A 15641-nucleotide genomic window follows, 5' to 3' on the forward strand; every position below is an offset into this window, starting at 1 on the left:
ACATTCCTCGTTCCATATGCTAGGACCAATATTACAAATGCTCCTTCTTTTCTAGCGCTATTAGAGCATGGAGTGGGTTGCCAGAAAAACCAGTGACGTGGCAGAATTTAGGTCATTGGTTAATATGCATGACTAAATGTATGACGCGTAGGAAGTAATCATCTTCTTTATTGAAGTAACGTCTATATTATATAAGATAAGATAAGACTAAAGGAGGCCAACAATGCAAAAGTATTGTTTTTAAACTACATTTTCCCAAGTTACAATGAAAAGTCATCATGGTACGCTAATGAAGACATTATCTCGTTAGCAGGGTGATAGGTTAACTGACTAAACTAGATCTGCTGAAGCTTTCGTAATAATAATATAATATAAATCATCAGTGGCGTAGCTAGGAATTTGCCATCATTTGGAGGCCCGGGGGCCTGTCTTCTTCGGGGGACTCTGCATTTTGCATAATATTAATATTTAATGTAAAAAAAAAAACACTCATTTGGGGGACCCCTAAAGTGGGAGCCCGGGGGGGGGGATTTTCAAATTCTGCCCCCTCCCTCCTCCCACCCTAGCTACGCCTCTGAAGATCATTATAACATGACATTGCCAGTGAGTGCACAACTGAAGCAGACAAATCTATCGTCTGCCGCGGAGAGGAAGAGGTTCAATACAAGTTATCTTTTCGTCCTATGCACCTGCGGTAGCTTTTCTTTGCTTAGAAGCAATTATATTCTAAACACATACACCATTGTATGTATACGTATGTAGGTTATCACGTGACCAAAAAGTATTCTACTCTATATGACACGTGACACCAAAGCAAATACAACCAAAACAGAGATGTATGATTACTCAGATTTTCATTGTTTATTTTTTTTTTTTAAAGAAAAATAAATAGGTTATTGTTGTTCAGGTTTTTGGAGGTAGTTTAACAACTAAAGTGTGTGTGGGGGGGGGGGGGAGGGGGGAGCTCCCTATTTCCAGCCCCCAGTTGGTGCGCCTCCCATTTCACGTCAACAATGGCCCCCGTGTCACGAAGTATAAATGTCACAAGGTGCTAGGTCGCTGTGACAAAGTACCCCTCAAAAAAAAAAAAAAACCTTCAAGAAAAAGTTTGGCAAGTACCTGAACAAAATCCTTTTTTTAAACGCTTCAACGAATTAACATTTTCAGCCTAAGTAAAGTCTAAAGGGAGGGGGGGGGGGAGGGGAGTTGATGGAGCCTGGAGATGGGGGGAAGTGACACAATGGTGTTATGCGGATTTAACTTGATGGTGTAGCAGCAGCAGCAGATAGAGGGAGACAAGCGTTTGGGTTCACACTATTTTCAACTCTACTTTCTTAAGAAAACAAAACAATAAGCTTGATATAAGAAAACAAACAAAAAAAAAATAACATCGATTTAATTAAACCTTTTAGACAAGAGCTTTTGTTTATTTAGGAAACGAGTCATTAAAACTGTTTTCTTTTTGGTTGTTTGTTTGTTTTCACTGGAAATGGCATCCAGCTTGTATACACTCTTGTGCCTTTTACAAGACTTATAATGGACTTGAGCAATCTGGAGCGTCATCTTTCGACATCGACCCACTGCAAAGTGGTGGTACAAGACGTTTAAAGTTCCAGATAGCAAGGCATCACGGACCGGGTATGGCCGAGACCATTCTTTACAGAATGCCTGAACACTGAGCTGTGACGTCGCTACCTGTAGGCAGTGGAGGCCAATAGCTCGTTGCCACGTTGTAAAAACATGTGACGTGGCTACGAGCTATTGATCTAAACTGCCCACAGGTTGTGACGTTGCAGGTCTCGGTATGGCCCAAATGCAAAGTGGCGGTAGAAGGCGTCATGGACCGGATATTGGCCCACAGGAAGTGCTTTGCATCCCTAGACAAAGGTGTGGAGAAAAAAAAAACGTGGTATTCTATTTATTACACAATGATAACCATTTTGTGGTAGCTACTTGTGGTAACAGTTTAGCGTGTAGTGAAGAACCGCAATGCAGTGTAATAAAACAATATAAAGACCATATTTCTTTCCTTTTTAGTCTAAAAACGAAGTTTAACTATTTAGAGAGGCAGAATACAGCGAAGACTGTGAATTCAGATGGATTGCCTTGCTTCAGTGGCGTAGCTAGAAATTGGCCATCGTTTTGGGGACCGTGGGGGCCCCTGCATTTCGCGTAACATTTAATATTTATTGTAAAAAAAATCACTCATTTGGGGCCCCCCTCAAATGGGGGCCAGGGGGGATTTTCAAATTCTCCCCACCCCTTTCTTCCACCCTAGCTTCGCGCCACTACTGTACTTCCTATTCTAGATCTAGACTGTGAATTCAGATGGATTGCCTTGGTTCCTATTCTTGCTTTTGTCTGCAGCGCTGGTCATGCAATGTGTCAGTGCAGCTATTACCTCATAGCAGTCATGTGCAGTCGCGGCCATAAAATGTCTATGTGTCTTGTACAAGCCCCCCGACTCAGGGCCGTCACGGAGCCGTGACTGTCAGGAGGATTGTGTTACCGTCGTGGAGGTGTGATTCAAGACGCTATACCTCGCAATGATGAGGGAATAAAGAGAATGGAAGCAAGTCACGCAGAGGTAACACCGGCGATGGAGTGACACATGGAGGACCCCCCACTGGAAAAAGAAAAAAAAAAAAAAAAAACTTCAGTAGCTGTTAGAGGCCGCGAGTGGTGAATCTTGAAACTGGGGTCTGTCCTCCTGTTCGTCGTCAACATGTCACTGCTAAGCAAGTTCTAGTTTTGACGAGATCATGGGAACACAAAGGAAAGACATAGCTGACAACACCTCAACCATTGTATTGTATACTACCTTGCACCACCCCCTTACATCGTTTTCCGTTTCGCGCGGTGTAGGGAGCAAAGGCGTAGCTAGAAATTTGCCATTCTTTGGGGGCCCGAGGGGCTTGACCTCTTCAGGGGCCCCTGCATTTTACTTAATATTTAATCTTTATTGTACAAAACACTCATATGGGGATCACCATCAAGTGGGAGCCCGGGGGATTTTCAAATTCTCCCCTCCCTACGTTACGCCTCTGTTAGGGAGTATCGTTCGAGACAAGTTTTCATTCATATTGCTATAACTTAGCAATTAACCTCAACGAAAGTGATATAAAACAGAACGTTTAATAATCAATTATAAACTGGATCTAGAGCCAAACCCAGAGTCACATCTCAGGCCTTCTTGTTTACATCTCTAATCATCGGCCATCTTCTTTCCTCTGTTCTCTATCGTGTCCTCTGGTACACAATGTCGCGCCAAATGACAGTGCGCAACGTAGAATCATAACACTGCCCCCTCCTTAGTTATGTTCGTCCCGAACATGACCAGCTTTTCAAGAGGGCTACAGAATTGTCAGTGCATATGAAGTTCTGGCAAGAAAGTTAGAGTTCCACTGGAGGCCAGGTCATAAACACACTGTCATTTTCAGCCATCTCCAGAAGGTATGCCTTTCTACACATGTCCATTAACCACATTATCAGTGTCCAGTTTCCGCTGAAATTGATTCCTCTATTACTCTGCGTTGTGAAGGCAGACGTACACACGTTTGTCAAGTCCAGACCTGTTGATGGTTTTTCTGGTATTTGCATTGTTCATTCGAGGTGCCGCCCGTACAGTTCTTATTAGATTTCTGTCTGCAGTTAGTACTGGTAGCCAAACAGAAGTATTGGACACAGACCCAACGTTATCCGATTTGGTCATGCCCATTGAAGCACTCATAGCAAGGACATCGAAAGCAATAGTTTCACTCTGCCTGTAGGTCACTCCTCTAGTTTCTTCATCTAGCGTTTTCTTTTCGGGTCTGCGCTTGTCGTTGAAAAGGGTGCCACTTTCTTTATCTTGAAAGCTAGACGCATCTGATTTGTCATTATGATCATGGACGGCGCTGCCACCACCCACACTTTCCTTGTAACTACCCGTATAGCCACAACAATGATTGGTTGATGTTCCAATCTCCGCTCTTCTAGGATGTAGCTGGCCTTCCAATTTGTTCCACTTCAGTTTGTCCCTTTTATGATACCTGTTTACTGACAGATTAGACCATTTTGGTATGGTCGTATGTTCGATTCGTTTCACCTGAATGTCTTCCACACCATCATCAAGCAATGGGAACTCTATGTGTCCATATTGTACAGTTCCACTTCCAATGTTTAGAGATAAACCGAATTCCTGCATAAAATCCAGACCAAGGATGCAGTCGTCGACAACATTGGCGATCAGAAAATCATGACTAAATGGTTGACTTCCTATTTTAAAATTAAGCCGTACCTGTCCTAATATAGGTAACAGTTCGCCACTTGCCGTTTTAAGAGTGTAGTCATTCACTCGTATTATTTCCTGCTCTCCGATCAGACTGGGTCCAACTATCGACCGCATAGCCCCTGTGTCCAAGAGGAACCTATAAGAACCAGCGCCAATCTTTCCCTGCACTCTCAAGGTTCTGCTTTGTTCTAACACTCTGAAACGAGTCTTTATTCTCGGAGTTTCGATTTTCTGGGTTGCCAGTTCTTGCTCCCTAAGCCCGTAGAATCGTAGCGGTTGACTTTCTGATGCACAGCCTTGGCCTTGGAACAACATGTTACAATTCCTCCGTACATGACCTGGAGTGTTACAATTCCAACAACGAAAAGTCTTTTTACTACGCCTTGAGGTCTGATAATGTTCCCGTTCATTTAAAGCCTTTTCTACCATTCTTCGAATCCGCCTCGGCAGATCCTCCTCTTCCGCCACATTTAACGTCCGACAATAGTGTATGTTCCTCGCTGAAACTTCGGCCGCCTCGTAGGACATGGCATAGATGAGGGCTTCGTTGATTTTCCGTTTTCCGCTTATTCGGATGGCTTTCTTAAGTTCCGAATCTCGCACTCCATCTATGAAAGCATCTGTGACTAGAACATCCAAAAGTTCCTGTGTTGCTGACGGGTAAGCAAGACGGGCGAGACGTTCTACGTCTGCTGCTAATTCCTGTAAGGTCTCTCCGTTTTTCTGTTGTCGATTCTTTAATTGCATCCTGAAAACTTCCTGCAGGTGTTCATTGCCGTATCGTAATTCCATTGTTTTGACCATGGCATCGTAGTCTGCCCGATCCGTCATAGTCTGTAACAATTCGGCTGCCTTTCCTCTGAGTGCCAACATAAGACCAGTTGCTTTCTCTACCTGGGTATCCCATCTGTTGATTTGCGCCGCCGCCTCGAATTGTAATCGATACACCGACCAAGACACAGAGCCGTCAAACACCGGTGGTTTAATCTTTCCCGTCATTTCAGTCACAGTGGCACCCGCATCTTGTTTCTTTTGCAGCTCCGCCTTCATTTCATTTTGTAATTGTTGAATTTTAGAATCAACATCTCCCACCATTTGGGACCTTAATTCAGCGACCTCATTTCTTAATTGTTGTTTGAAACTGTCTATGTCATTTTTCAATTCGGTCACAAAGGATCTATTGAGCTCAGTTTATTACCTAATTCGTCTTTAAGTTCATCCTTTACTGATTTCAGGTCTTCCTTCATTTGTTCTTGCATCGATTGAAAATGATCCCTCATATCCGGTTCTTTTTCAAACAAATAGGTGTCCGGATCCTGCTCTTCAACTATGATGCTTTGCCTAATACGTTCTATGAGTGCCTTCTTGTTGCCGCTTACGTTCAGCTCCCTCCCTCTCAGTTCCTGTCTAAGTTCCTGTAATGACAGTTGACTAAGTGTTTTCTTAGACGCCATCCCGTATCAAAACGTTGATCAACTAAAACCAAAACTTATGTTGATCTACCCGAAAATGGAATCGTTCAATGTCTTATACCTAGATCTAGACCTTCTTCTCCACTTTCGTTGAGGATCCCACTTCTGACACCAATTGCTATAACTTAGCAATTAACCTCAACGAAAGTGATATAAAACAGAACGTTTAATAATCAATTATAAACTGGATCTAGAGCCAAACCCAGAGTCAGATCTCAGGCCTTCTTGTTTACATCTCTAATCATCGGCCATCTTCTTTCCTCTGTTCTCTATCGTGTCCTCTGGTACACAATGTCGCGCCAAATGACAGTGCGCAACGTAGAGTCATAACAATATCTTTTAGGAGTTGTTTTTTTACCTTTCCCTTGCAGACTGAGCTGACTCAACTTTTCACTTTTTATTATTTGAAAATGTCGAATACTGTAATTCGAACTAAAAAAAAATTATCTGCCCTTGGAAATACATTATCGCAAAAGGTCAAAAACACTAGGATGAAATCACGTGGTACGGAGACAACAACAACAACACAGACATACACAACAAAATTATCCATTAAAAAAAAACGAAAAAAAAATGTATAAAAAAAAATGTTTAAATAGAAACCGATTCTCAGATACTGGACCGACTCTATTTCGGGCTAGAGACCTAGACTTAGATGTCCCCTGTCCCCTGATTCTCAGATACTGGACCGACTCTATTTCGGGCTAGAGACCTAGACTTAGATGTCCCCTGTCCCCTGATTCTCAGATACTGGACCGACTCTATTTCGGGCTAGAGACCTAGACTTAGATGTCCCCTGTTTCTTATTCCCAATTGTGAAAAAGACACGTGGCCATTAGAGATCATGGTTGTTTCTACATAAGCCTTGGGATCTTCTAAAAACAATTACCCGCAGATTGCAACAAAATGGCCTGCAACTTTCAAATCTGGAAAGAAGCCAGCGCGGATGCAGACGTGAACGAAGCAATTAATTTCACAACCCAGAGCGTGTCCCTGGTATTAATGCGCACACATTTAACTCTTTAACTGCCACGAAACAAAAAGAACAGCTAATGAATGGTAACTGCAAGCGAGACGGACAACCTCTATATAGAACCTACTGTTGGTGTCAGGGGCTACGTCATATGCAATCATTCATAACGTGTCAGGTCCTGGGTTTCTAACAAAATATTAAGTTACTGTTTTCACAGTAGTGTGACGTTCATCCCTGGCAGTATGTGAACAACAAAACGGTCAGAACTAGTTCAAAACCTTCGCAGAGATTTTTTTGAGTCTAAACTATCTGGGCTTTTCAGTATAATTAATATTGCTCTTAATGCATTATCAAAATAATTGGGGAAGCAAAAACAAAATTATGGAGAGATAAGAGAGAGAAGGGGAGACATATGGAGAGAGAGAAGAGAGAGAGAGTTAATGACATAACTCAGTGATACCCAAACTAAAGCCCTGGGACTACATCCGGCCTGTGCGCTGATTTAGGAAGCAAGTCTGCCCAACGTTTTACTGGACTCATCCAGGGGCGTAGCTAGGAATTTTCCAACATTTGGGGGCCCTGGGGGCATTAAGCGTAATATTTAATGTAAAAAAAACACTCATTTGGGGTCCCCCTCAAGTGGGGGCCCAGGAGAATTTTCAAATTCTACTTCCTCCTCCCCCCCCCACCATAGCTACGCCACTGGACTCATCGACACTTTGTTGTAATGTGGCCCGTGGCTCGTGGGCCGGAAATGGCCAGTGTCGAAAAAAACAAGTTGGGTATCAATGCCTAGAGACTAAGTGAATTCATAAGATGAAAAAAAAAAACATGAGTGAGAGAAGGAGAGGAAGAGAGGTGGGAAAGGCAAAGAGATGGGTGAGACAGAGGGAGAGAAAGAGAGAGGAGATAAAGAATTAGAGAGAGAGAGCGAGAGGGAGAGACAAAGAGATGAGAGTGATATAGAGAGAGAAAGAGAGAGAGAGCAAGAGAGAGAGAGAGAGAGACATAGAGAACGAGAGTAATGGCGATGTCTACAATGTCAAGTGTCATTTTTTTTGATAAAGAGGTCAGAAATAATACTGCATAACTGACACGGCAACGTGTCCCACTGACTCGGACCTGGCATAAACTATACATCATCTTAAACAGGTAAACGACTCGTGGTCTCTACTTTTTTCTTTCTCTCTCTCAAAGAGAAGACTCAGAACGTGAAGAGAAAATCATAGCCTAGATGTGGGCCACGGCTCAAAGAAAACAAGTGTGTGTGTGTGTGGGGGGATTAAAGCTACCCCACATCCAGGAAACTGTTTTTGCACAAACGTCCAGATTATTTAATACCCCCTGTTGACCCCCCCCCCTGATTGCATGTGACGTCCTTGATTGTCATCAAAATGACATCTTTAAAAAAATCAAGTTATATGTATGCAATATATAAAGCAGCGCGGGCCACGTCTTCTGCGGCCCTAAATGAGAAAAGTCATGTCAACCCTGACCACTACCCCCACCCCCACCCATACGATCATTTCCTGACCACCACTACAGTTTTAATTTACTTTTCAACCATTCCGTACAGGAAACTGAATGGTCGTGGACTTTGTGTACATACTTTTCTTACTAAAAATTATATCAGCCACAGTTTTTGTATTAACACCTAGCCAAAAAATTGTCCGATATTGTCATTGTGTTTTCTGTCTGTCCGTCCGTCACACTTAGATCTCAAGACTCTCACACTGTGCCCCCAAAACAAGTTCAACTGCTACTCTTTGGGCTTTAAATAGAGTAGAACCCTACAATATATCCTACACACTCATTTTCAAAACTTTATCGTCAGTAGTACATTATTCTAGTAGGCCCTATTTGGGGTATGCATATCAAATAATTGTTAACCACCGCTAGATGCTCGTAATTACTACACAGAGACGCAAAGAAGCAAAGATGGCAGGATGGACTGCGGGGAATCCCCCAAAACAAGAGTCCCGTGGTGAAGTACTGTTGAGTCTGGGAGCCAAAAGGATTCAGTAAATCGTTATAGGTGATGCGATTCAGTAAATGTAAACTTATTCTTCCATTTTGTTGACGTTAATCTATCACATCGTTGTCCTCATTCTGTTCCCCTATCTGAAGCCCTCGGAGCACTTCCTGTTGTGACTAGATAATTTTTTTTCTGGAATGACGTGTAATATTTTCAGCGTTCTGGCCTCGCCAAAGGTGAAAGGTCAGTGGTCAGTCATGACAGCCGGGTGACACTCCTACATTTTCATATCGCGACTTGGTGGGAAACCCGGTCTTCATTGACATTTGACTGGTCATGTGGCCAAACAGTATGACAGCTTTGACACTGCCAACCCCCCCCCCCATTCTCTCCCTTTAACTCCTGTTTTGTTTCCCCGCCAACGTGAAAGTCAGGCAGACGATGGATGATAAGTCCGGGTGGACAAGGATAAGCCCCCCCTACCGACAATGATAAGCTCAATGAGACAATGGACCTCATTCACTAAAATGAACGGTCATGTGATAATATTGATAAAACAATAGAGAAAAAAACTGTCACGTGATAACCATTGTTGATTAATATTAGATCGTAATTTGTATAGAAGAAATAGAGAAGCACGTGACTCAATGTTGTTTGTTTACGATTGGTGAATGAGGTCCATTATATGCCTAGGTAGATATAGAGTTCATGTTGTTCATGATAAGCCCTGTTGGATGGGGCACGAGGCACGATAACAGTCTTCCTTTTCAGAGTAAAAGACATGATAGATCGACTATTCTTGCAAATGTTTACAACGCTTACATCGGCTCTCCGTCTTTCCGTGAGTTTCCTACAAATTTTTTACTTTCTATTTCTCACAATTCCTATATACCGGTATATATATAAATGTCCACTTCTCTCATTAAGTAGCATTTATTCCCCTTATTTCGAAATCAAACAAAATCATTAATCCCCAACAATTAATTAACTAATTGCATATTTGTTTGATTGATTCATGTCTTTTCGGGTTCAATAAATAATCGTGCAAAGTTTTAACCAGCTAAGGCGCCAACTTGCCTTAGCAGACACAGAAGAGAGCACCTGGTGGCATGCGGCTTCAGACAGCTGGAGGTCACTCACAAAGGCCGCGGGACACACATTGGAGACCAAAAGATAATTTATATCTATCCACTACGATTTTCTGACCAACTTTCATGAGCATTGTGGGAATTCATTTAGAGTGAAAGAGCCACATAAAACGAGTGCGTATTGATATAGTCGTATATAACCATTCTCAGCTCCACGAACATTACAAGAGTTGAATATAAAGATTACTTACTTATATATATGGCCGTAGAATTATGATTAGGGTCGAAAGGACACATTCCAGTGCCCACTTCGTCTTCCTTTTTGGGCATCTGCATTCTAAATCCGTTTTGTTCCTGCCAGTTTGGAAACAAAGAATATAAAAAAAAATAATCCACAGGCAATCCTAGGCAATTGTTACGTTTTTAACTCCTGCAATATAAATTAAACTCAAAATCGAAAGTATAGGACCACAGTCAAATATAAAAGACGATAGGTTATAGTATAGCAAGATGTGTTTTTAATATGATTTTTTTATTGTCTAATAATTTCAAACTATTGTTCACTAATTGCTTTCTTTATATATATACATATAAAAAGCTATTACTTTTTTTTTTCGCTAAAAACAATGAAGAAACAGTCCAATATTAGAGTGTCCCTATAGGGGATGTTTTGTAATGACCGCACTGGACATTAAGTTACAAGGTATAATACTCGTCGTTGGTGTAGAAGTCTTACCGTAAACTCATAATGACGACATCGAGGTTGGAAGGCATGGGTTCCACACACGAATAACTTGTCTTTTGATTTTCTGACCACGATACGGATGTAGTTCTCACACCCAACCTGAAAGTACACCAGAAACATGATTGTTACATCATAGGAGTTGAGACAATGTTACATCATAGGAGTTGAGACAATGTTACATCATAGGAGTTGAGACAATGTTACATCATAGGAGTTGAGACAATGTTACATCATAGGGGTTGTGACAATGGTTGTTGCATCATAGTAGTTAATGTTTGCTACATCATAAGAGTTGAGACAATGATTGTTACATCATAGGAGTTGACACAATGTTACATCATAGAAGTTGAGACAATGTTATATCATAGGAGTTGAGACAATGGTTGTTACAGCATAGTAGTTAATGTTTGTTACATCATAGGAGTTGAGACAATGATTGTTACATCATAGGAGATGAGACTTTAAAAACAAAACGTAGACTCATAATGTAAGATTGTGATCTAGCTACTTTGTAAAGGTGTCCATTAAGGATTGAGCTTGAGTCCTATTATGATGCTTGATCAAAAAGAAGGATTTTACTCAGAGGCGAGATGAAACCCTTCTGTCTGGAGAGCTCCTATCAACTAAATGATTATTTAATCAGATCCATTTAGCGTGGGTCACGACTCCTTGAACAATGCCGACTGCCTTTGCCCGGCGAGGCAGTATTCCGACAATGAACCACAACTAACCGTGAAAGGGCGCCAGAGTAGCCTGCAACCCTGCGAGGTGCGGCGCGGCGGATCGGACGAGTTGGAGCGAGACGAGACCAATTGTTATAGTAGGCCTGAACACTGACCTGCGACGTCACAGCCTGTGGACAGTCGAGACTAATAGCTCGTCGCCACGTCATAGCTGTGTATACACTATACAGGACAGTAACTACTTTTGAGTCTTTTAAAAGTAACCAAATACGTGTGTAGAGCGCGATGAAAATACATATGTAGCCCGTGATTTAAATACATGTAACCTGCGTGGTAAATACACATGTAGCCTGTAAAATACATGTGTAGTATGTGATGTAAAATAATGTGTAGATTTTGATGTAAATACGTGTAGCCTGTGATGTAAATACATGTATAGCCTGCGATGTAAATGCAAATGTAACCTGAGATGTAAAATACATGTGTAGCATGTCAAAACGCCTAGTTTATAGATCTTCTGTCCAGACAAAACAACATTCATGTTTGCAAGGGCTGCGATTGCGCTCTAGTCTGAGATCATAGGCGCCCTAGTCTGAGATCATAGGCGCCCTAGTCTGAGATCATAGGCGCCCTAGTCTGAGATCATAGGTGCCCTAGTCTGAGATCATAGGCGCCCTAGTCTGAGATCATAGGCGCCCTAGTCTGAGATCATAGGCGCCCTAGTCTGAGATCATAGGTGCCCTAGTCTGAGATCATAGGTGCCCTAGTCTGAGATCCATAGGCGCCCTAGTCTGAGATCATAGGTGATCTAGTCTGAGATCATAGGCGCCCTAGTCTGAGATCATATGCGCCCTAGTCTGAGATCATAGGTGCCCTAGTCTGAGATCATAGGTGCCCTAGTCTGAGATCATAGGCGCCCTAGTCTGAGATTCATGTTTTTCACTTTCATTAAAAAGACAAAAAAAAAAAAAACCAACAACGATAAGACTAGGTAGGCTATTTAGCAAGCCAAGAACTGGGGCCGTCTCGCTTCGGTCAACAGGGTCTGTAATAGACTAAAAACACACCAACCCATACATGTGCTAACAGCCAGTGGCGTAGCTATAGTTGGGGGGGGGGAGAATTTGAAAATCCCCCCCGGGCCCACACTTCATGGGGGTCCCCAAATAAGTGTTTTTATATTAAATTTTGGGCAAAATGCAGAGGCCCCCCAAAGAGGTCAAGCCCCCGGGCCCCCAAATGATGGAAACTTCCTAGCTACACCCCTGCTAACAGCTTTGCACATTCTGTATATCTCTCTCCTCGCTCTAAGTATTTATACATATTGTTTCCTCTGGCTTACACCTAACCAACACTCAATCACAGTTCGTCCTCAAACGTCGACTACTAGATCTAGACTCCACGATTACTACCATGTCTGTAGCCTGTTTACAAAACATCATACAAAGACAGAAGAACACGAGTCTATGAACATAATAAAACGTCGGTTACAGCTAGAGCCCCCCCCCCCCCCCGGCACCTTTTTTCCCCCCAGCATTCCCCCCCACCCACTCCTCTTTCCTCCCTTGTAAATCTATTCACCCAGGGCTGTACCAGGACGCAAACCAGAGTAGGACCAGGACAAGATAGACAGGCCTACACAAGAAAGAAACGGGGGGGGGGGGGGGGGGAGGGGCACTATGTAGTGGAATAACTAACACACAAAAAAAAAGTTTTACCATAAAGACGAAAAAAAAGGACAAGATAATGTATGTGTCAGCCAACATAATCTTGTTTTAAATATAGGGCCTCAAGGTAGAACAACTTTAAAAAAAAAACAAAAAAAAAAAAAAAACAAGGCTAGCTGACATAGGCTATAGGGTTATCGTTATGTTTATAATATAATTAGGGGTTGACCATGCTGCCTTAGTAATGGAGCGCAATCGAGAATAAAATCTCGTAAAGTGTAGTTAGATCGTAGAGTAAAGGCTCTTTCAGACTTGCGATCTATTTAGGGCAGATATTTCTGCGGCCAGGTCATCTGTTTCTGTGTAACGTGGGTGTCATTGTGACCAGCACAATGACCAATCGCCTTTACACTCCCCAACAAATGCTATGCACCCATAAGATTAGGGTGGCCTCTGGAGCGTCCTGAAAATCCCATGGTTAAAAAATGACAAGCTTCACTGGGATACGAACCCGAGACCACTGGATTCGAAAGCCAGGCGTTTAATCACTCGACCACCAAACCCAAAGTTGGATTTACATAAAACGGTCAACAGTCCTTGTTCATAAAACAGTGAAGTAACTTTGAGATGTACAGTATTAAACGTAGATGTAAAGGTCCAGCAATGATTAAAAGTATTGTTGTAAAACAAATATGCTCCTCAATATTCTGAACATGATGTCGTCTGCTTATTGTGAGTAAAAAAAAAAGGGTCAATGAATTACTTAACTCAATTTTTTTCATTTTCACGTCTGCCACATTCAAGCTCGCATCTGCCACAATATGCCCACGTCTGCCTATCGATACCCACGTCTGCCACATTCATGACGCATCTATGCCCACGTCTGCCACATCCATACCCAAGTCTGCCACATTCATGCTCGCATCTGCCACAATATGCCCGTCTGCCTATCCATACCAACGTCTGCCACATTCATGCCGCATCTGCCATATCTATGCCCACGTCTGCCACATCCATGCCCAAGTCTGCCACATTCATGCTCGCATCTGCCACAATATGCCCGTCTGCCTATCCATACCAACGTCTGCCACATTCATGCCGCATCTGCCATATCTATGCCCACGTCTGCCACATCCATGCCCAAGTCTGCCACATTCATGCTCGCATCTGCCACAATATGCCCGTCTGCCTATCCATACCAACGTCTGCCACATTCATGCCGCATCTGCCATATCTATGCCCACGTCTGCCACATCCATGCCCAAGTCTGCCACATTCATGCTCGCATCTGCCACAATATGCCCGTCTGCCTATCCATACCAACGTCTGCCACATTCATGCCGCATCTGCCATATCTATGCCCACGTCTGCCACATCCATGCCCAAGTCTGCCACATTCATGCTCGCATCTGCCACAATATGCCCGTCTGCCTATCCATACCAACGTCTGCCACATTCATGCTCGCATCTGCCACATCCATACCCACGTCTGCCACACTCATGCTCACGTCTGCTAAAACATGTATAGAAAAAAATATTCTGGAAAAGTAACGGATTCAAAAGATAAGGCAATGGAATCAACGCTTTTACATGTACACATGTCACGTGACATAAGGCACATCATCACTACAAGACCAAAAGTCGTCTAGTAAAAGTTCACTTTGAACAGGGGTTCTCAACCTGTGAGTCGCGACCCCTTGTATTTTGCCTATTCTTCTATTGCTGTATGTGTGTGTGTGTGGGGGGGGGGGGGGTCGCAGCACAGTGGGGGATTACAAAAGGGGGTCGCTGAGCCTAAAGGGTTGAGAACCGCTGACTTAGAGTTATCTGACTCAAAAATGTCCCCCTATCATCAACAATAAAGATTTAAACTTTCCGGCGGACCTCTGATTTGGAGACGGTTTCGAAAGTCTGCACATACTCTTGAGATCGTCTCATGTTCTTATCGGCCCGGATACAACCAAGCCTGGGTTATTTTAACCGTTTTCTGGAAAGTAACTTTCTCTTGACAAAAGAATTCACTGGTCTCTTTGTAGCCGCCAGGACTGTTTATCGGTTGATGGTAAACATTTTTTTTTTCCTTTTTATATTTCAAAACGGATGTGCACAGAATTAATGTAACCGGAAGTGGCATTCCCAGAACTCCCTTCAGGGTGATATATGACGGTGTTACCCCTTCAGTCCTGCCGTGAACATGTTGACAATGGCCCCTCCACTTAAAGCCGTTCATAAAAAAACAAAATGTACACCGAGGGATTCTCGACTTGGAATGAGTAACTTCAAAATTCAAAACCGAATCGTTCGATTCATGCTCCGTTATAGTGTGAGGGGACATGGACAATGCCGATCTAGCTGGGCTTCTGTGTAATTACTTTCAAACAATTACACTTTTCAAATGTATGTATGGCCTTACGAAATTCGAATTAGTTAGACTCCTACCATATGGATTGTGTAACAAATAAATGGTGCGGAAATTATGCATATTATGGCGCTTAATTTTAAAACAAAAATTGGTTTAGTATGGCTGTATATATTCTTATGTTTTTAATTGGGAAAAAAATGTATACCCTCATTAATTTACTTAGTAATCAATTACATAATACCGAAGACGGTAAGGTGCAAAAATGAAATACGTAAATACGTAATTACATGCTAGACATTATAACCGAAAACATGAAAGGTAAAAAGTTATTAACTCCCTTGTTGTATTAACCGGTGTCGGCTTTGCTGTTTAAAAAAAAAAAAAAAAAAAGACTGGTTTTGAA

The 15641-nt window shown here is 42.5% G+C and overlaps 1 protein-coding gene across 4 annotated transcripts in view; it reads right to left on the reverse strand.

Moving 5' to 3' along the window:
• LOC106064188 (semaphorin-1A-like) overlaps nt 1–15641 on the reverse strand; it is a 114227-nt gene that overhangs the window by 26369 nt on the left and 72217 nt on the right. For all 4 annotated transcript variants that reach the window (XM_056018265.1, XM_056018268.1, XM_056018264.1 and 1 more), the window contains exons 6-7: nt 10518–10625; nt 10033–10135 (exon numbers count right to left, since the gene is read on the reverse strand). In XM_056018265.1, the coding sequence (XP_055874240.1) occupies nt 10033–10135; nt 10518–10625 (211 nt within the window). The remainder of the gene's footprint in view (nt 1–10032; nt 10136–10517; nt 10626–15641) is intronic.

The sequence above is a fragment of the Biomphalaria glabrata genome, chromosome 1, assembly GCF_947242115.1.
Source record: "Biomphalaria glabrata chromosome 1, xgBioGlab47.1, whole genome shotgun sequence".
NCBI lineage: Eukaryota > Metazoa > Mollusca > Gastropoda > Planorbidae > Biomphalaria > Biomphalaria glabrata.